The sequence below is a fragment of the Tetrao urogallus genome (genome assembly GCF_951394365.1).
Source record: "Tetrao urogallus genome assembly, chromosome: 20".
Classification (NCBI taxonomy): domain Eukaryota; kingdom Metazoa; phylum Chordata; class Aves; order Galliformes; family Phasianidae; genus Tetrao; species Tetrao urogallus.
The window spans coordinates 316,241-337,366 of NC_136833.1; the positions used below are offsets into that span (position 1 = coordinate 316,241).

The 21,126-nt window shown below is 52.2% G+C and overlaps 1 protein-coding gene across 1 annotated transcript; it reads right to left on the reverse strand.

The window, feature by feature from the left end:
- Nucleotides 1-6,171: 6,171 nt before the first annotated feature.
- On the reverse strand, nt 6,172-20,721 carry LOC306953937 (myosin-7-like; the record flags this gene model as incomplete). The annotated part of the gene is made up of 38 exons (XM_079544968.1): nt 6,172-6,192; nt 6,280-6,414; nt 7,027-7,122; nt 7,610-7,885; nt 8,027-8,152; nt 8,312-8,515; nt 9,233-9,541; nt 9,634-9,758; nt 9,839-10,004; nt 10,099-10,282; nt 10,364-10,560; nt 10,822-10,940; nt 11,043-11,169; nt 11,275-11,664; nt 11,933-12,023; nt 12,126-12,271; nt 12,356-12,532; nt 13,047-13,289; nt 13,369-13,497; nt 13,614-13,740; nt 13,845-13,981; nt 14,322-14,445; nt 14,529-14,646; nt 14,730-14,817; nt 14,936-15,009; nt 15,105-15,414; nt 15,538-15,708; nt 16,137-16,405; nt 16,500-16,638; nt 17,005-17,108; nt 17,222-17,320; nt 17,428-17,491; nt 17,578-17,670; nt 17,754-17,862; nt 17,953-17,980; nt 18,087-18,243; nt 19,722-19,865; nt 20,542-20,721. The coding sequence occupies 38 exons, from the start codon at nt 20,719-20,721 to the stop codon at nt 6,172-6,174; spliced, it is 5,796 nt and encodes a 1,931-aa protein (XP_079401094.1).
- Between the last annotated feature and the right edge of the window lie 405 nt (nt 20,722-21,126).

Sequence of the window (21,126 nt, forward strand, 5' to 3'; positions counted from 1 at the left end):
ACCTGTCCCCTCCCACTTCGTCATGACTGCATTAGGGCCTCTGGTGATGCTGGGGAAAGTAGGGACCTCAGGACCTCCCTCAAGATCCCACCAATGCCTCTGGGTGGCCTCAAAACCAAAAGGAGTCCTCAACCCCCCCGTGGGGGGCAAGGCAAAGGGGATTCATTTATAGAGCTTTGAACTAGATATGAAGAGGTGTGGGGGTGAAACTGGAGTCACTGGAAATGAGCCTGTATGTAACATGCCTGCTCTTGTGGGAAAGGAATGTGCTGGTAAGATCCCACAGTCTTGTGTGGTGGTGAAGGAGGAGGGTCACACACCTTTTTGCACGATCAACACAAGAGTTGGTGTGAGGTTGGTTACTACGGAAACACCTGAGTATGGTCAAGAGGTGTTAGGCCTTCTGCCACTCAAAAGGTGGCCCAGCTGAGGGACATTTACACTAATGCATGCAGCATAGTTAACTAACAGGAGGAGCGGGAAGCCATTGTGCTGTCAGACAGTTATTGTTAGTGGCCATCACAGAAACGTGCTGGAATGACTTGTGCAGCTGAAGTGCTGTGATGGACGGTTACCAACTTTTGAAAAAAGATAGGCAAATAAGGAGATGCCGTGGCGTGGCCCTATATGTTAAGAAAAAAAATGTGAACATCTGGAAATTAATGATGGTGATGATAGGGTTGAGAGCTTAAGGATGGGAGCCTAAGGGAAGGCTGAGATACTATCAGAGCTAACCCACTGGAGAGAATCTGAGCTGCAAACTGGATTGCATGTGATGGAGAGTCCCCCAGAATAATGAAAAGCCAGATGTGACCCTACTAAAATTGTTCCCATCTGTGGAGGTGTCCGACAGCGGTGGGCAACCCTCTAAAAACCTGGTACCTCCCAGGAATTAACACCTTTCTGTGGGATGTGTGTGTCTGTTGGGGATATGCTAATTCTGGTCACTGGAACAAAGGTAACTGATGTGACGGCTCTTCTGTGTGTTCTAAAATGGCACTGCAAAGGCTCTCCTTTCTGCTCCCCCGTTAAGTCTCCCCTGTGTCAGCATTCCCTCAACTCTGCACTGCTTTCTTTGCCCCCCAGTTCTTCTGCCCTTCTGCTGCATTTGGTGGTCCCATCCCCTCCCATTGTATCCACTAGTAACATGTCTTGGGAAAAGTGGCGTGCTGTGGGAAAACGATATGTTCTGAGGAATAGATAAACATTTCAGTGAGAAAAACACTTCTTTGGGGGGAAAAGATATGTGTTTTGGGGAAAAAAAAGGGTGCTTTTTGCAGGGGAATAATGTGTTATCATGGAAATAAGAGGTTTTGGGGGAAATAACGATTTTGGGGGCAAGTAACAGGTTTGGGGGGAAGTACTCATTTGTGGCCTGCGATACTTCCAGGGATGGGGCACTCAGTACCCTGGGCAGCAGTGCCAGTGCCTCACTGCCTCTGGGAGAATTTCCTCCTTACATCTCATCTCAACCTCCCCTCTTTTCGTTTGAAACTGTTGGAAATATCGAAGTAATTTATCAGGGCGGTGTCTCTGATAAAAGCAGATTTTATTCACGATTGCAATGGTGGGCATTCTGCAAGCAGGAGCACACAACTGAAAGCACGTTGCAGTCTTATCCCCTATTCCATGTTGGCAGGAATCCCTGCCCTGTGCCCTCACTGACGGGGCACTCCAGGTCACAGTTGGCCCTCTGCTGGCTGTCCCCTGGGAGCTGGCAGCATCCACCTCTGTTTCTCCAGGGAAGCAGCATCCATAAAGCAGTTGTCAGGCCATGATCTACCTGCCACATGTCTGCCAGGTTGGTTTGTTTCCTCTCGCACAGCTCTGGGTACAGGTGTGTGTCTTACAGCCTTTCCCTTTGGATGCCCACCATCCCCCAGCGGCTGATGGATGGCTGATGTGCAGCTGATGGAGAGCCTCTGCGTGAGGCCCTGTGGCAGTGTAAGGCTGAAGTGTAGGGAGAGGACAGCAGTGGTGACAGGCAAGAGGGATCTCTCCACTAAAAGAGGGAAGACGTAGGCTAGATGTGAGGGGGAAATTCTTCACTCGGGGTGGTGAGGCCCATTCCCCCCTTCCCCACCATCTGCTTTCAGGCAGCTGCAGGGAGCACTGAGGTCTCCCCTGAGCCTCCTCTGCCCCACTCTGACCCATCCCAGCTCCCCCAGCCGCTCCCATCAGACGCGTGCTCCACAGCCCTCACAGCTCCATTCCTTCTCTGAACGCACTCCAGGGCCTCCACGTCTTTCTTGCAGTGAGAGCCCAGCACTGAACGCAGCACTGAATGCAGCCTCACCAGGGCCGGCACAGAGGGACGGGCAGCTCCTGCTCTGCCGGCTGCAGCACTGCTGACACAAGCCAGGATGCCGTTGGCCTTCTTGGCCCCCTGGGCACGCTGCTGGCTCATGGTCAGTGGGTATCAGCTCACACCCCCACATGCTTTTCCTGCATGCATCTTTCCAGCCATTCTGCCCCAGGCCCATAGCACTGCATGGCGCAGTTGTGACCCAAGTGCAGGACCTGGCACTTGGTCCTATTGCAGCTCATCCCATTGGCCTCTGCCCATTGATCAGCCTGTCCACATCCCTCCATGGGGCCTTCTTACCCTCAGGCAGATAATGCTTCCTTCCAACTTGATGTCATCTGCAAACTTACTGCAAGTGCACTTAATCTCCTTGTGCTGATCTTCAAGATATTAAACAGGTTTGATTGTCCTGCACATGCTGTGTGATTGCACTCAATCTGCTCTATGACCTTCCCTATACCGTGGTCAGGCTGATGGGCCTATAGTTCCCCAGATTGTCCTTCTGACCCTTCTTGTAGATGGGCATCACATTAGCAGTCTCCAGTTGCCTGGGACATGCCCAGCTCACCAGGACTGTTGGTAAACAGTGGAGAGTATCTTGGCCGTCACCTCTGCCTGTTCCCATCCATCCCCACAGATGGGTGGAGCAGCAGGTCGCTCACTCTTTCCACTCAAGTCATAGGGAGTTACTCTGCTCCCACCCCTGTGTGCCAGCTCAGAAGCTGAGTACCCCAAGGATAACCAGTCTGTTAAAGACAGAAGTAAAGAGGGCTTGAAGAATGACCATGCCATGGACAAGAACTCCTGTGCAGTGGCAGTGCCATGGTGCAGATCCATGACCACGTCAGCCTGGGCCCAATGCCCAGCCATGTCCTGCAGTGCAGGGCTGTAGTGTGTGGGAGGTGAGGTGCAGGGGCAATAGGCTGGTGGGTGGGACACCTTCATCCCTGGAGCTGTGGCCCCTGCCCACAGGGAGCAGCAGCCCTGCATGCTGGGAGCTGTGCTGCACCCCGTGCTGCAGGAGATGGAGCAGCATGCAGCACTGTGCAGTGCTGCCAGAAACAGCCCTGGGATGGCCAAACAGAGATCTGTGTTCTGTCAACGCCAAACAGACTGCTCCTGGGAGCTGACAGGCTAGTTTCCTGCAGCCTTTTGGCACAGGCATAAAGAAATGTAATCATAAGAGGTGTCAGAATTTGTTTTTGGAAGCGCTTGTGTGTTGGGGAAAGCTGAATGGCGGAGTGAGGCAATGTCTGAGAGCAGGCAGTGCTCAGCAGTTTGGTGGCTGACTCAAATGCATTGCTCCCACTGTCTATTCGTTTTCCTTTGTATTCATCTGTTGTCAGCTGAACGGGAAGAAGAAATGCAAAGTCTTTATCTGTACTTTACATTTGTGCACTGCATTTGTTTCACAGAGAGTACTGGATAATTGCAAAAGAGTATTACACACTTGTACAATTGAGAACTAATTGGTATGAATGCTTCTTTGCTTTGCTGTTTAATTGGAGCCAAAGGCAGTTTGTGGAAGTGGCCATGGTCTTGGGAAGGGATCTGATGTTTTTCTTGTTTAAATGTGATCTGGAAAACTGTGGTGTGGAAACCTGATGGCAGGGCTGCCTTGCTTTGGCATCTGCCGTTTGCCTCCTGGTGCCAGCAATGCTGTTGCACTGCAGGAATTCCCATCTGGGCTCTTGGCAGAGGCATCAACAGCTGCACTAAGCACCCAGGAGGGAAGCCTTCAGTCCTCTGGCCTTCCTCTGGACCCCCTTGTCTCCAAGCCCTCCCGCAGGTGTCTAGGTCTGCATACCTCTGCACCTTCCTTGGTGCCTGGATGCCCCTTGCCCTCCCTCCAGCTCTCTTGGCCCCTTGTCTCAAGACCTCTGGTCCAGCCTTTAGGCCTTCAGGCTTCCTGGCTGCAGGTGTCCAGACCTCAGGGCTGCAGGGCGCTCAGCCCCCAGGTCCCCTTGGCCTCTGATCTCCTAGACTCTCTCCTTCTTTGCTCCATGCCTCAGTTTGGCCTCAGGGCTGCTAAGCTGCAAGGCTCTTGGCCTCCCTCCAGGCTGTTTCTCCTTAAGGCCTCTAACCCTCCTGGGCAGTTCTAGGCCTTCAGGACAGCCTGCAGGCACCTGTGCTCCATTACGCCTCTAAGCCTTCCTTTGTACCTTAAATGCCCATAGACTCGAGGTCTCTTTTTTGGCCCTTTCTGTGCATCAGGGCCTCAAAACCTCAGTGCTTCCAGCCCAGCCCATAGGCGCCTCGGCCCTAGGCCTCCCCTTAAGCCTCAAAGACTTCAGACTCTACACAACCATTAAGGTCTCTGAGCCTCCTTGGCCCCCAAAACTTCAGGCCTCAGTACCTCCTGGGCCTTCTGCACTCTGCATCTCTAGGCCTCTCGGCCAGCCTCCAGCTTTTCAGAAATCTATCCCTAAAATCTTACCTCTTAGCTGCTAAGCCCCTAAGCCCTAACGCCTGAATTCTGGCCCTGATGCCTCTGGTGCTCTTGGCTGTGATTCTGGCCTCTCGCAGGGTCCCTTGAGCTATGGCAGCAGAGGTTGAACCTTCCCACCAGTGCCCCGCTTTGTGCTGTTGCTGTGTGACAGCTGGCAGCAGAGGGGCAGTCTGACAGAACTTACAAAAGTGCAGATGGAGGAAAGGGGCATAATTGAATTCCTGTGAGGAAAGAATCGCACGCACTGACAGTCACTGATGCTTGCTGAATGTTGATGGAGACAAGCAAATGGCTGTGAACACAGTGAGGGGTGGGTGGTGCATTTCAGCAGCGGGACAGTGACGTGACAGACATGCCATGTTCCAGAGAGCCGTGCAGAGCTGTCACACCACAAAATGAAGAGTGTCTGGATGAGCCAATCTGTGCAAATTGGCTAATGGTGGTGATGATGTTGCTTTATTAAATAGTGTTATTGTGCTCTTTGTATCTGGTGTCGTTTCCATGAAAATACCCAGGAAGCATTACTTTTGGAGAAACCTACATGAAATTGTGTCACATAGATGCTACACTCTGCCCTATGTTTCCCAGTTCTCCCGACAGCACCCATTGTGGGTGCATTGTGGGTCCAATAGAGCCACCTCTGCCCTATAAGCTCTGTCCCATAACCCCCACAGCTTTGCCCTGTAAGCTATGCCCCGTAAGCTTCTGCTTTGCCTATAAGCAATGGGTTCTGTGGATCGCTATGGGGCTCTACAGTACACACCATAGCCACCACTTCCCGCTGCAGACAGGAGGAGAAGGATGGGGCTATTTCTGACCTCCTTATCACCCGGCCCCACCTCTGCCTCTTTGTCTCTTCTTTGTCCTTGCAAGTGACAAATTCCTGGGGTGGGGCCACAGGGGTGGTCCGTTCCCACAGTCTGTCAGAGGCAGGACCCACAGCACCCATAGAGAACCACAAGAACATCACACAGAGTCATAGAACCCAATAGAGCCATATAAGAACCACAGGGAGCCAAAGGGAACAAATAGAGACCCATATGGGAGCGATAATGACACACTGTCACACAGGGACCTGCAGGGACCCATAGAAGTGCATAGGGGAACATACTGTGCTGTAGCAACCCATAGTGCCCCACAGCCAGTTGCGTTGAGGTTCACTCACCATGAGACAAAATGCACGGCATTGTGGGATAGCCTGAGTGGCCATCTCACACTCATGGCCACTCTCCATCTCCATGGCTCCCACACCAACCCCATTGCGCTACCCACGCTAAGCCCTATCCCACACCAAGCCCTGCCCCACACATGCAGCTGCTGCTGCTCAACAATTTTTATTGGCTGAAAGCAGGAGAGTTGGGAGATCCAAAGGGAATTGGTCAGAGGTTGGGGCCGGAAGGCAGAGCATCTGGGGCTTTCATTCCTCATTGAGTCCTTTCTATTGGGAGAGAAGATGGAGGGAGGTGATGAGGCACATGACAGATATTGGGTGAAGCTGGGGCAGGGACATGGGGCAGGAACCCACCTTGGCACCAATGTCACGGCTCCGTGCCCGCAGCTTGTTAACCTGGGACTCAGCCATGTCGGCACGTTCCTCTGCCTCATCCAGCTCGTGCTGCACCTTGCGGAACTTGGCCAGGTTGGAGTTGGCCTGCTCTTCCTGTGGGGTGAGGCAGTGGCTATCTTAGCAGCTGTCGTATCACCTATCCATCCACTGGCCCAAAAATCCATCCAGCCGCCCATCCATCCACCCAGGCTTTTCCTATCTACCCAGCAATCCTTCATCTACTCTTTCCCACCCATCCATCTTCTTTCTCCCTCAGTCCCATCATCCTTGCAGCCATCTCAGCATCATTCTGTCCATTCACGCTTCCCCATTCTGTGTCCCAACCCAGCCATCCATCTCTACTCTTCCATTTATCCGTCTTCTCAACCATCCCTTTCTCCAATTTTTCCATCTATATCTTCATCCAATATCTCCATCCATCCATCAATCATTTTCTCCATTTCTACATTTTTCCATCTTCTCCAATTTCTTCAGGCATTCTCCTCCAATTTCTCTATCCATCAATCAGTTTCTCAAATTTCTCTGATTTCTACAATTTCTCCACCTAGTTCTCCACCCAATACATCTGTCCATTCATCCATTTCTCTAACCTTTTCTCCAGCCATTCATAAATCGTTTTTTCTAGTTTTTCCAATTTCTCCATCTATTTCTCCATTTTTCCTAATTTCTCCCTCCCATTTTCCTCTTCCTCCCCACTGAACTCACCGCCTCCTCTGCCTGCCTCTTATAGGCCTTCACCTTCAGCTGCAGCTTGTCCACCAGGTCCTGCAGCCTCACCATGTTCTTCCGGTCCTCCTCTGTCTGGGGGAAGGGGGAACACCAAGGTGGGAGACGGTCGGTCCAGGTCCCACAGCCTCTCATAGATCTTCATGTTTTAGGTGCCAATGTTTTAGGTTTACCATGGTGGCAATTAAAACTGGAGATTATTTAGAGGTGTTCTTGTGAGGGGTGTGTCCTCCCTACAAGCTTGTATGTGATTGGACACAGAGGCAGCAGATGGCCGTGGTCATCAGTGTCCACTGGCCATGATGTTCTAGGTCACCCATGTCCCTGTGACCACCAGGTCTGTGCTTTAAATCATCCCTGCCCCTACAGCTAACAGGTCAACCATGTCCTAGGTCACTCATCCCCATTGCTACCAGGTCAACCACGCTGTAGGGCATGCGTTTCCCTAAAGCCAACAGGTCAACCGCATTCCAGGTCATGCAGCATCTATGTGAACATAGAGTGGGTGACGTTCCAGGTCATTCATGCCTTTATGGCCACCAGCTCTACTGTGATGTCCCACCTGGTAGCTGAGCTCCTTGACACGCCTCTCTGACTTGCGGAGTCCCTTGATGCTCTCAGCGTTGCGCTTCTGCTCGGCCTCCAGCTCATTCTCCAGCTCCCGCACCCGAACCTCTAACTTCTGCAGCTGCTTCTTGCCTCCCTTGAGGGCCAGCTGCTCAGCCTCGTCCAGCCTCAGCTGGAGGTCCTTGACAGTCTGCTCCATGTTCTTCTTCATCCTCTCCAAGTGGGCACTTGTGTCCTGCTCCTTCTTCAGCTCCTCCGCCATCATGGCCGCCTAGGCAAGGGAGATGAGACACCAAGGAGGGCATGGAGAGATGGAGGAATGTAGGGAGTCCCATTGGTTCACTGATCCCATTGGTAGGAGAATGACTGAGGGTGTCCTTGGTCCCTCAACCAAGTCCACCATGACACTCACATCAGTGATGGCCTTCTTGGCTTTTTCCTCGGCATTCCGGCACTCCTGGATGGCTTCTTCCACCTCTGTCTGCAGCTGGGAGATGTCGGCCTCCATCTTCTTCTTCTGGTTGATGAGGCTGGTGTTCTGGAAGAGAGGAGCATGGAAATCACCTGCTGTTCTCCAATGGGACTTCCTAGGTCTTTCTGCCCTCCAGTGGAATGTTCTATGTCTTAATGCTCTATCTCTTGCCTCTCTCCAATGGGATTTTAGGAGATGCAAGGCTGTCTTCATCAGTGTCCTCACCTGGGAGTGGAGAAGCTGGACCCGCTCACTAGCCTCAATCAGTTCCTGCTCAGCCAATTTGCGAGCCCTCTCGCTCTGCTCCACCATAGCCCGCAGCTCCTCCAGCTCCGACTGGAGGAGGTTGTTCCTCCGCTCCACAATGGCAATATTCTCTTTCAGGTCCTCATTAGCTCGTACAGCATCATCCAGCTGTAATTGGGTGTCCTGCAAGGCAACGTGGTGGGAGGAGCATGAGTAGAGAGGTGGGAATTGGGTGAACACACACCCAACAGCCATCTTGTGCCACCCAATGGCCATGTAAGGATCACCCAATGGCTACCCAATTGCCATGCAGTGATCACCCACTGTCCACACAATAGATGCCTAGTCAGCACTCAGTGGCCACCAAACAAGCATACAATGGCCTCCCATGGCTACCCAAGGGTCACCGGATAGCCACCCAATGGCCACTCAACAGCTACCCAATAGGCAATCAATGGCTACCCAACAGGCACTCAACAGGCATCCAACAGCTACACTGGGCTTTCCAATGACTACCCAGCAGGCAAGCCAAATTCCAACCAATGGCTGTCCCTCAGCTAGCAAATGCCCACTCATTAGCAACCACTCAAAGGCCACTCAGTGGTTACCCAATGGCATCTTAGTTTCCACCCAGTGGACAGCCAACAGCTACCTAATGGCCATCCATCAGCCAGTAAATGAATATCTAACAGGCACTCAATGGCCACTCAATAGGCACTCAATGGTCACACAGCAGCTTCCCTATGGCCACTCACTGGCCACCCATCAGCCAGCTGATGGTCACCCAATGGCAACCTAAAACCAATCATACTAGCACCCAATAGAAAACTTGTGCCACCTATTGTCCAAATGGAGATCTTGGCCCATTAATTCCTGATGGGTCAGCAGTCCTATGCGTACCTTGAGATAGCCCTGCAGTGCCTTGACTTGCTTCTGGGCCTCAGCTGCCGTACGGTTGGCATGACTCAGCTGGATCTCCATCTCATTGAGGTCACCCTCCATCTTCTTCTTCAGCCTCAGGGCTTCATTTCGGCTTCGTGTCTCTGCATCCAGTGAGGTCTGCAGTGAGTCCACCACCCGCAGGTGGTTGCGTTTGGCTTGTTCCATCTCCTCATCCTTCTCAGCAAGCTTGCGTTCATAGTCAGCCTTCACTTGATTAAACTCTAGCTGGGCCCTCAGGATTTTCCCTTCCTCATGCTCAAGAGATGCCTGCGGAGGACAGGAAAACACTGGTGGCCAAAGAGGACACCAGGAGGACACATGGAGATATATGGGGCAGGTGGTTATAGAGCTCGGCTCACCTCTGCCTCCTCCAGTGCTGCTTGCAGCTCCAGCTTCTCGGCATCCAGTTGCTTCCGGACTTTCTCCAGCTCATGGATGGATTTTTGGCTGGCTCCCAGCTGCTCTGTGAGGTCCGAGATCTCCTCTGCATGGATGAGAATCCATCAGACCATGTAGAAATAGATGGATAACATTGGAGTGGCCAGGTGGATGCCATTGTCTCACCTTGGAGGTTCTTATTCTCCCTCTTGAAGGTCTCCAGGTGCTCCAGTGATTCCTCGTAGGCATTCCTCAGCTTGAAGAGCTCAGTGCTGAGGGACCTAGCCTCTTTCTGTGATGCCTCCAGCTCTGTTTGCGACTCCTCAAACTTCTGCTTCCATTCTGACAAGATCTATGAGGACACCAGCAGGACACTGCTTATAACCTCTTCCTCCATGGAGAACCTTCTCCTCCTCTGAACCCTTACCATATTCTGGTGCCCTGACCTTGTCAAAGTTCCTCTGCTTCTTGTCCAGAGCAGCAGCTGCTGCATTTGACCTCTCTACATCCGCCATCAAGTCCTCAATCTCATTTTGCAGCCGGTGCTTGGTCTTTTCCAAGGAGGAGCACTTGGCATTGACCGCCTCCACAGCCTCCTCAGCTTCCTGAAGTCGTTGTGCCAGCTTCTTCCTACCAGATGGATGGACATAAACCACGCATGGCCTTTCTGGACTCCTTGAAGAGCCTCTGTGTCCATGGAAGATGACTTACTTGGCCTCCTCCAGCTCCTCAGTGCGTTGGATGGCGTCAGTCTCGTACTTGGTCCTCCATTGGGCCACCTCAGAGTTGGCCTTGGAGAGAGCACGCTGGAGCTCCGCCTTGGCCTCCATCTCCTCCTCATACTGCTCTCGCAGCAGGTCACAGTCATGCTGGGCTGATTGGAGGGCGTGGGCCAACGCATTCTTGGCCTAGGGTAAGGAGAAGATGAGCTGTGTTAACTGGGGACATCTTGAGATCCTCCAACTCATTAAGTGGTGGTGTTCATCAGCTTAAAGCAGTCAGGTATTCCTTAGACCAACTGAACCCAAACAAACTCAACCCATCCTAACTCAACCTCCTTGACTCCAGCCAACTCAACTGAGCTCCTCAATCCCATTCCTCACTCTTAACATCGTGGTGTTTCGCACCCTAAACCTCCAGCCCTACCAACCTCTCCAACAAGGACATACCTTGGCCTCCTCCTCCAGCTGCCTCTTGAGGTCCTCCAGCTGCTGAGTGTAGGTGAGTTTCCCTCGCGTCAGCTGGTTGATGAAAGCTTCCTTCTCCTCCAGCTGCCTTGAGAGCTCGCCTAAGGAGTACAAAGAGGGGTTATCATTGCTGAAGAGACCCCCAGAGCCACCTCACAGACCCTAAGGCGAGCAGTTGGGTGAGAGGTGATTGAGGCACTCACTATTCTCTGTCTGGAGCTTGGCTCGCTGGGTGCTGAGGTCAGTGACAGTGCGCTGAGCCTCCTCCAACTTGCTGCGGTGCTCATTCATCTGGTCCTCCATGGTGCGGCACATCTTCTCCAGGGTGGCCTAGGGGAAGGAAGGGGAGATGCAAGGGAACATGGGAAGAGTGGAAGAAGAGCTATCCCATCTAGCCTCATCTTGATCTTTGCAGTTGAGGCCCCAGTCTCCTACCTTGGCCTTGATGAGCTGCTCCGTGTTGGAGCTGACATCATCCAGCTCCAGCTTGAGCTCACTCTTCTCCTTCTCCAGTTTCTGCTTGACACGCTGCAGGTTGTCAAGCTGCTCACTCAGCTCAGCCACACTGTCGGCATGCTTCTTGCGCAGTGCGGCAGCCGTGGCCTCGTGCTGCAATGTGGCCTCCTCCAGGTCCCTCCGTAGCTTCTGGAATTCAGCTTCCCGCTTCTTGTTAAGCTCAAGCTGCACCGAAGTGGCACCGCCTGCCTCCTCCAGCCGCTCACTGGTCTCCTCCAGTTCCTGCAGCAGCTCTGAGCGCAGCTTCTCCACCTTAGCCCGGCCCGTCCGCTCTGCCTCTAGTTCCTCCTCCAGCTCCTCAATCCGTGCCTGTAGCCCATGGACAGGTAGAACATCGCAGGGCTTCCCTTGGCCCAACACTTCCACTCAGCCAGTTGGAGACTCTTCAACCCAACTCAACCCGTTGCATATTCTTCAAATCCAATCTGATGGAGAGTCTTGAACCCAACCCTACTCAATGGAGATTCTTCAGCCCAATCCACCCAACTGGAGACACCTCTACCCAAACCAATTCAACCCAACCCAACAGAGCTCAACACAACCAAGTGGAGACTCTTCAACTCCACCTCAGCCTGACCTGAAGCTCTTTCAGCTTCTTCTGGAGCTGAGCAGCAATCGCTTGCTCATCCTCAATTCGAGTGTTGAGTGTGTTGAGTTCAAAGTCTTTCCTGGAAGAGAAGAAACACCAATCATAGCCCCAGGTTCTCACAGAAGAGCAGGATTATGGGTAAGAGACAAGGGGACGGAAGAGGTGGTGGGCAGTTCCCTACTTTTTCAGTCTCTCCTCCAGCTGCTGCTTGTCATTCTCCAGGTCCATAACACTCTCCTGAGCTAGCTTCAAGTCACCTTCCAGCTTCCTCTTGGCTCGCTCCAGGTCCATCCGTATCTTCTTCTCCTGTTCCAGTGAGCTCTCCAGCTGCAAACAGTGCAGAAACCTCCATCAGCTGACAAAAAAACCCACCCTAGAATGATGTTTTCTGACAGGAGAAACAGGACTCACATCGTCCACTTGCTGTTCCAGCTTCACTTTGGCCTTCGCCAAAGTGTTGACCTTGTCTTCCTCAGCCTGCAGGTCATCCAGGGTTTGCTGGTGAGACTCCTGCAGGGTCTTCTTCTCTTTGGTCAGCTTGGTGATGTTCTCATCCAGCCCGGCCATCTCCTCTGTAAGGTTCTTGACCTGCATGGTGAGAAACATCAGGCCTCCATCATGATGCCAAAGGTAGAGCAGAGACAGGAAGAGGTTGTCCTTACTCATGGTCAATCTGAATCTAAAGTGATACAGGAGAACCCAGCCAATCACCCTTGGCTCTTCTCAACCCAAACCTACCAACTTACATCACATCTCAATGCAACTAAACCATCTTTGGGTCAAATCCAACCCAGCCACCCTTGGGTCTTCTCAATCCAATCAAAACCGTCTTGGAGTTTCTCAACCCAAATCAACAACTTTTGGGTCTTCTCAATCCAACCCAGCCACCCTTCAGTCTTCTCAAGCCAATCAAACTACCGTTAGGTCTGCTCAGTGCAACTCAACAACCTCTAGGTTTTCTCAATTCAACACTACTCTCCTTACGTATTCTCAACCCAACCCAACTAATTTTGGGTCATCTCAATCCAACCTAACTGAAATACCCTGGGACTTACCAACCCAACCCAACCATCCTTGGGTCTTCTCACCCCAACCACTTCACCTTGTTCTCTGTGGCATGTTTCTCCTTCTCCACCTTGGCCAAAGACAGCTCCAGGTCATCAATGTCCTTCTTAAGCTCTGAACACTCATCCTCAAGCTTCCTCTTCTTGGCTGTCAGCTCGGCGTTCATCTCTTCTTCTTCCTCTAGCCTCTCTGTCATCTCCTTCACTTTGGCCTCCAGCTGGATCTTGTTCTTGATCAGCTGATCACAGCGCTCCTCAGCATCAGCGAGATTGTCTTGTTCCTATGAAGGGGACAGATTGGTGGGAGCAGGAGGGAAGGAAGAAGGGAGTCTGTGGGGCTGGGACATCTCCATCACGCACGGCCTGCACTTGCAACTGGAGGTCATTCTTCTCCTGCAGCATGGAAACCATCTTCTCCTCCAGTTCCTTCCGACGTGCCTCTGACTTCTCCAAGGCTTCCTTCAGATGCCCAAATTCCTCCTTCATTGTCTGCATCAGGGCACAGGAGACCAGTAGCAATAGCAAATGGTTCCACCACTCATTAGCCCCACCCTAACCATGTCCTTGGTGGCCCACACCATGATGGTTTTGTGATGTCCTCTCACCTGCATCTCCTTCTCAGTCTCAGCGCTCTTCAGCAGGGGCTTGATCTTGAAGTAGAGCTTCATCCATGGCCAGTTCTTCACCCCCATGAAGGCCCGGATGTTCCACTGGATTACCAAGAGTGCATCCCTATGATGGGGACACTCAGATGATGCCACCACCCAAGCCCTACATAATGGAGCTGGGTCACATGAGAGCTCCATCCTTGCTAGGAGGAGCTATCCCCATCTCACCGGCGCTCCAGAATCTTCTTGAACTCAATGCGCATGAGCTGGCCCCGGGCTTGAGCTTGGATGCGGGTGATGATGAGGGAGAGGCGCTCATCCCGCATCTCCTCCAACAGCCCCAGCAGCCCAGCCTTGAAGAAGACCTTGGAAGAGGAAGGAGGTGGTTGAGAAGAGGATGGAGCAGGAGACAGGTGGAATGGGTGGGATTGGGTTGGATGCAAGGGCTGGAGATTGAATTGGATGGAAGAGCTGCCTGGAAGGGTTGGTGGACGGGCTGTATGGAAAGAATGTCAGATGAGTTGGATGGAAGTATCAATGGTTGTGTTGGGTTAGATGTGGAAGAGTTGGAGAATGGATTGAAGGGCTGGACATTGGATAGGGTGGAAGGGTTGGATGGAAGAGTTGGATATTGGGTTGGACTGGATGGATAGAAGTGTTGGTTGCCAGGACAGACTGATGATTTGATGTATGGATGGACCTCACCTTGGTGTGCCCAAATTTGTACTGGTTATGGTCAATGTCAAGGGATCCCAGGAGCTTCTCAGCGCCCTTGCGGCTGTCAATGAATTGCCCCTCAGGGATGGCTGTGGGGTTCAGGATACGGTACCTAGGTAGGGCAGGAAGAGAGAACCCAAAATGAGCTCAAAGCCCATCCCCATATCCCCAATACCCCTGTCATGCTGTCTCCACCGTTGGCGGAAGTCCCCATAGAGGATGCGATTGGGGAAACCCTTGCGGCAGATGCGGATGCCCTCTAGCACCCCATTGCAGCGGAGCTGATGCATCACCAGTGGGTTGTCCATCACACCTGTCAGGTAGGGGGTAAAAATGGGTGGGGTCAGCCTTTAGCCATACCCACTGCCACAACCTCTTTAGTCTCCACCCCCTCACCTGGCTCCTTCCTCTCATTAGGGATGAGGCAGCGGACAAAGTGGGGATGGGTTGTCTTGAGGTTGGCCATCAGCTTGTTGAGGTTCTCCTGGAGGAGGTGAGAAGAGTCTGAAACCAATGGGCTAAAGGGGAGGACCCTAAGAAGACCCTGTGGTGAGGTAGTCTCCCCTCTGCCCCATAGCCTGTCCTCTCCATGGGGCACTCACCCGGTGCAGGGCTGAGACAGTCTGGAAGGAGGAACCTTTCTTCTTGGCTCCTTTCCCCTTTCCACTGTCACCACCTGGGGAAAGGAGAAGGGTAAGGTAAGCAAGGAGAGAACTGCCAGGAGTAGATCTTCCCCATCCGTCATCCAACCATGCCCATCCATCCTCTCACCAGCATCTGCCCCAGCATAGTTGGAGAAGAGACTGGCCAGCAGCTTGAGGGATGACTTCTGGTAGAGCCCCACCACTGTCTCATTGAGGGGATCCTTGTTCTTCTCCAACCAACCGATGATATTGTAGTCCACTGTGCCCGCGTAGTGGATGAGTGAGAAGTGGGCTTCCGCCTTCCCTTTGACATTCCTGGGTTTCCCAAAATTGGCCGATTTGCCCAAGTGGTTGTCAAAGAGTTTGGCCTTGAAGGTCATGTCTGAAGCTTTGGGGAACATGCACTCCTCCTCCAGGATGGACATGATCCCCATGGGCTGCCAAGGAGAGGACCTCGTTGGCCATGGAGTACACCAAGCACCATCCAACTGATCACTTTTCGGGTCCCTGGCAAGCTTCCAATGGAAAAGCACCCCAAAATGCCCTGGGAGAGGAAGTACCTTCTCAATTAGATCAATGCAGGCCTGGAGGTCCATGCCAAAATCAATGAACTCCCACTCGATGCCCTCCTTCTTGTACTCTTCCTGCTCCAGCACAAACATGTGGTGGTTGAAGAACTGCTGCAGCTTCTCATTGGTGAAGTTAATACAGAGCTGCTCAAAGCTGTTGAACTGGGGAGAGAAAAGACAGTCAATGTGGTCAATGTAACACCCAATGTGTGACCCAATGGGTCAACATAAGGCTGAATGGAGTCAATAGGGTCAACTGAAGATACAGTGGGGTCATCAGAAAACCCAAGGGGGTCAATGAAATGCTCAGTAGAACCAGTGGAGTTAACTACAGACCCGTTATGGTTAACATAACACCCCACAGGAGCAATAGAATGGGTTGGAGACCCAGCAAAGTCAACAGGAAACCCAACAATGTCCGTGTAATGCCCAGTGGGGAGGTCGTCACCACTCAGCGGGGGGTAAACACAGCACCCAGCAGCACCACGTTCCCACCGAAGTTCAATGCGACTCTTAAGGATGTCAATCCTATGCCCAGCTGCATCAGCCCACCACCCAAAAGCGGCCATGGTGCTCTCCCACAGCCTCACATCGAAGATCTCGAAGCCAGCAATATCCAGGACACCAATGAAGTATTGACGAGGCTGTTTGGTCTCCAGTGAGTTGTTGATCCTGACCACCATCCAGTTGAACATTTTCTCATAGACGGCCTTGGCCAGAGCCCCAATAGAGTAGTAGACTTGCTGGACGCTCTGTCCCTTGGTGACATACTCATTGCCCACCTTCACCCGGGGATGGCACAGCCCCTTGAGGAGGTCGGCTGAGTTTAGCCCCATCAGGTAAGCCGACTTGTCGGCATCTTCCCATCAAGGAGAAGAGAACATGAGTCAGGCCCCGCCTCCTCCACATCTTGGAGGGAGCTGGGGGACCCCAAACTATGTGATCCCACGAACCTTCGGTGCCGTCTGGCTCCGCCTGCTCCTCCCGTTGCTTCTGCTTGAACTTCATATTGCCGAAGTGCATGATGGCGCCCGTCAGCTTGTAAACACCAGCCTTCTCCTCAGCAGTGAAGCCCAGGACATCGAAAGCACTCTGTAGGGTGAACAGAGGGAGTCAGAGAGGGCCTGATATCCCCCCAGCACTGTGCTGAGGGCACAGACATCATGTGGCTGTGTGTCTGTCTGTCCCAGTCTTCTTATTTGTTAGACAGTCTCATCTACCCATGACCTATTTAACCTTCTAAAATGTCATTCATCCATCTGAAGACTCATCCATCCACCGTAGACTCATCCATCCATGCACTCATCCATTTAAAGATCCAACCATCCATCTAAAGAATCGTTCATCCATTTCAGGGCCCAACAACACATAGTTTCCTTAATCTCATGATCCAGTCATTCATCCATTGATTCATCCACCCACGGTCTCCTCTGTCTGAGGACTCCTCCATCTGCTTACATCGGTTGCCAACAGCTCTTCCGAGTCATCAATGGAGGCCACAGTCACCTCTCCTTGGGAGACGTAACTGTAGTCATAAGGGTTGTTGGTGATAAGTAGCATCTCTGCTCAGTGGTGGGGCAGGAAAGAGGGAAAAAGACACAAAATAACCCATGCGGTCCTCAATTGCCTCAAAAAATGAGTAGAAAAAGAGAGGATGGAAGAAGACCCAACTCACCCAGAAGCTCAGGCTTCTTGTTGGAGAGGATCTGGTAGAAGATGTGGTAGTTCCGCTCAGCCTTCAGCTGGAAGATGACTCGGGACTTCTCCAGGAGGTCTGGGGAGGACGGGGAGAAGGTTTTGAGGTGGATGGGATGAGAAGATGGATAAGACTGATGGAGGGTTGGCATGACGGCTCAAAGATGCATCCCCAAAGCCACTCACAAGTCTCGATATCAGCTGATGCCAACTTCCCAGTAGCCCCAAAGTGGATTCGGATGAACTTCCCCTATGAGAACAGCAGCATGAGATTTCTCCGCCCCATAGATTCCCAACTCTGTGCCATAGATCCCACCCAACATCCTCCTCACTCACAAATCGAGAAGAGTTGTCATTGCGGACAGTCTTGGCGTTGCCGAAGGCCTCCAAGGCAGGGTTGGCCTGGATGATTTGATCCTCCAGGGTCCCCTGGTGGTGAGTGGAGATCAGTGGAAGGGAACAAGCAGCTCCACAAGTGTGGCATGCTAAGACAGTATGGCCAGAGGACCCACCTTGCTGCTATTTGCTACCTCCTTTTTGCGGTCACCAATGGCAGCAATGCTGGCAAAGTACTGGATGACCCTCTTTGTGTTAACAGTCTTCCCCGCTCCGGATTCTCCACTGAAGCCATGGGGCAGTGGTGAGATGTGTGGGGCACTATAGTGCAGCGCTGCCCTCCCACCCCTCCAGCACCATGGGGCTGGGACTTACGTGATGAGGATGGACTGGTTCTCACGATCTGCAGGGAGAAGACACAAGAGACGGCAGACCCACTAACATGAAGACCAGGCTTTAGCAATGGGTCCATTTTTTGGTGATGAAATTTGCTAGTTTGAGGTCCCTACCTGTCAGCATGTTCTGGTATGCATTATCTGAGATGGAGAAGATATGGGGTGGGACCTCAGTCCGCTTCTTGCCCCGGTAGGCAGCCACCACCTCAGCATTGTAGACCGGAAGCCACTTGTATGGGTTGACGGTGACACAAAAGAGCCCCGAGTAGGTCTGGAGAAGAGGACATGGGACAGGATCATGAAATGTCATCACACTAGAAGGGGTTCTTGGTGACTCTATGGGTCTGGAGAGGGGATGTCACAGTTCTAGGTAGCCCACACAGTCTGTAAAATAGGTTGTCCCAGTTTTAGGTGGCCCAAGGGATCTTGAGATTTTGCTTCTAGATGTACCAAAGGGTCTCAAGATGGAACACTTCACTTCTAGGATGCCCAAGTGATTTTGAGATGGGAAGTCCCACTTCTATGTGGCCCAAAAGGTCTGGTAATCTCAGTTCTAGATGTTCCAAGGGGAGAGAGGATGTGACATTCCAGTTCTGGTCAACAGAACAGGCCTGTAAACTTTGTTTGTGGGTGTCCCAAAGGGTCTAGACACAGGACATCCCAATTCTAGATGGCCTTGTGTTCTTGACATCTTAGTTCTAGCTAATCCAAGGACTCTGCAAATGGGATGTCCCAATTCTAGACGACACAAAGGGTCTTGAAATTTCCACTTAGTTGCTAGAAGGGGAATAAAGGCGGGATATGCCTGTTCTAGGTGGCTTAACGGGATCGGAAATCACAGTTCTATGTATCTAAAGAGGTCTGCAAATGGGACATTCAAGGGACTGGAGCACCTCCTCTACAAAGACAGGCTGAGGGAGCTGGGCTGGTTCAGCCTGGAGAAAAGAAGGCTGCGGGGTGACCTCATTGCAGCCTTTCAGTACCTAAAGGGAGCCTACAAACAGGAGGGGAGTCAACTCTTTGAAAGGGTAGATAACAGCAGGACAAGGGGAAATGGTCTGAAATTGAGGGAGGGAAGATTGAGGTTGGATGTCAGGAGGAAGTTCTTTACGGAGTGAGTTAAGAGGTGCTGGAACAGCTGCCCAGAGAGGCTGTGATGCCCCATCCATCCCTGGAGGTGTTCAAGGCCAGGTTGGATGGGACCCTGGGCAGCCTGGGCTGGTATTAAATGAGGAGGTTGGTGACCCTGCATGTGACAGGGGGTTGGAGATTTGTGATCCTTGAGGTCCCTTCCAGCCCTGGCCATTCTGTTATTCTGTGACATCCCAATTCTACAGTGGTCTTAAGATGTTGGTTCTAGGTATCCCATGTAGTCTGTAAATGGGTTGTCCCAGTACTAGGTGGCTCAATGGGATCTGGAAATCACAGTTTGAGGTGACCCAATGGGACTGGTTCTAGGTGGTCCAAAGTGTTTGAGATGGGATGTGCCTATTCTAGGTGGCCCAATGGGACTGGAGATGGGACATCCCAGTTCTAGGTGACCAAAGAACTCTGGAGGAAAACCACAACATATTGGGTGCCTCAAGTCCCATGGGCACAAGGTGACCACCCAGATCTTCATGAAGAAACCACAATGCTCCTGCATCTTTTAGGCTGTGGGGCCACCTTATAGATTTGGGGCTGCTCTATAGGCTATGGGGTCACCCCCTTAGCTGTGGGCCTACCACAGGGGCTGCTGGAAAGGCTCACATATATCATCCAGGAAGCATAGCGCTCCTTGAGATTGTAGAGAACGGCGGGCTCATGAAGGAACGTCAGCATGGCCATGTCCTCAATGCGGTCAAATTTTGGGGGGTTTTGGGGGTGCACGTCGGCCTCAGGCACTGTCAGGGTCTGCAGAGAGATCCCAAGAATCCCCCAAATGCAACTTCTTCAAGTCAAAATCCCAAGTTTAACTTTTCCACCCCAGATCTCACCAAAGTCCCCCTTTTCAGCACCAAATCCCTTCAAATTCAGCTTTGTCACACTAAGGTATCCCCCCAAATCACATTTTTTAATTCACTCCACTACATCACATTTGCCATTTTAAGTGTTCCCTAAGATAGTTTTTTTCACCCCAAGCCCCACCAAATCCTTTTTTTTTTTTTTTTTGTCCCAAATCTCAATATTATCTCTTTAAACCTCAAATCTCCCAAATCAATCGTTTCCACCCCAAATCCACCAATAAGGCTTTCTTTTCCAAATTGTCCAAGCTGAACTTTTACTCAAATCTCTCCTTTTCATCCCGAACGCCCACAGTAACCCTTTCTCTCCCACCACTCTCTATTGACCCCATGCCTCCAGCCCCGCTGCATTTACCCCATTTACTACCATTGATCCTCACCGACCCCACCCCACTGACTCCCGCCCACCGAATCCCACTGACCCTCACTGGCTCGCCTCCATTGACCCCACCCCACTGACTTCCACTGACCACACTGAATTAACCCGCACTGCTCCCATCGACCAGCTCCGCTGATCCCCACGACCGCACCTCACGAACCCCCACCCCCACCATCCCCTCTCTCACCTCCCCCATCTCCGTGGTGACGGTGACCCCATTCCCTGCCCGGGCGGTGATGCGGCCACGGACGAACTCAAGCTGGGGGTGGGGCACGAAGCAGAGCCCTCGAGTGTCAGCTGGTGGGGTTGGACGGGACCCCTCGGGGGCACGCAGGAAGGGGGCAGCCACACCCAGCGCTGCCTCCATCTGTGGGTATGGTGACAGTGATGTCATCACAGTGACAGTATCCCGGTGACACTGTCACGGGGTACAGTGACCCACAGGGATACATGGGCTCCATAGAAATGCATGGGCCCCATAGAGATAAGGGGTGCCTCGCAGACATGCATGAGCCCCCCACACGCAGACTGTCGCATAGATATCTGAGACCCATAGAAATGAGCTGTGACCCATAGACATGTGTGAGCCCAACAGAAATGCAGGGACCCCACAGCAATCCACAGTGCCCCATAGCAATGTATGAGCCCCATAGACATGCATAGTGCCCCACAGAAACATAGGGGCCCCGTAGACATCCATGAGACCCATAGCAATGGGCAGGGCCTCATTGACACACAGGGTCACATTGAAAGATCAGCACCCCATAGCAAT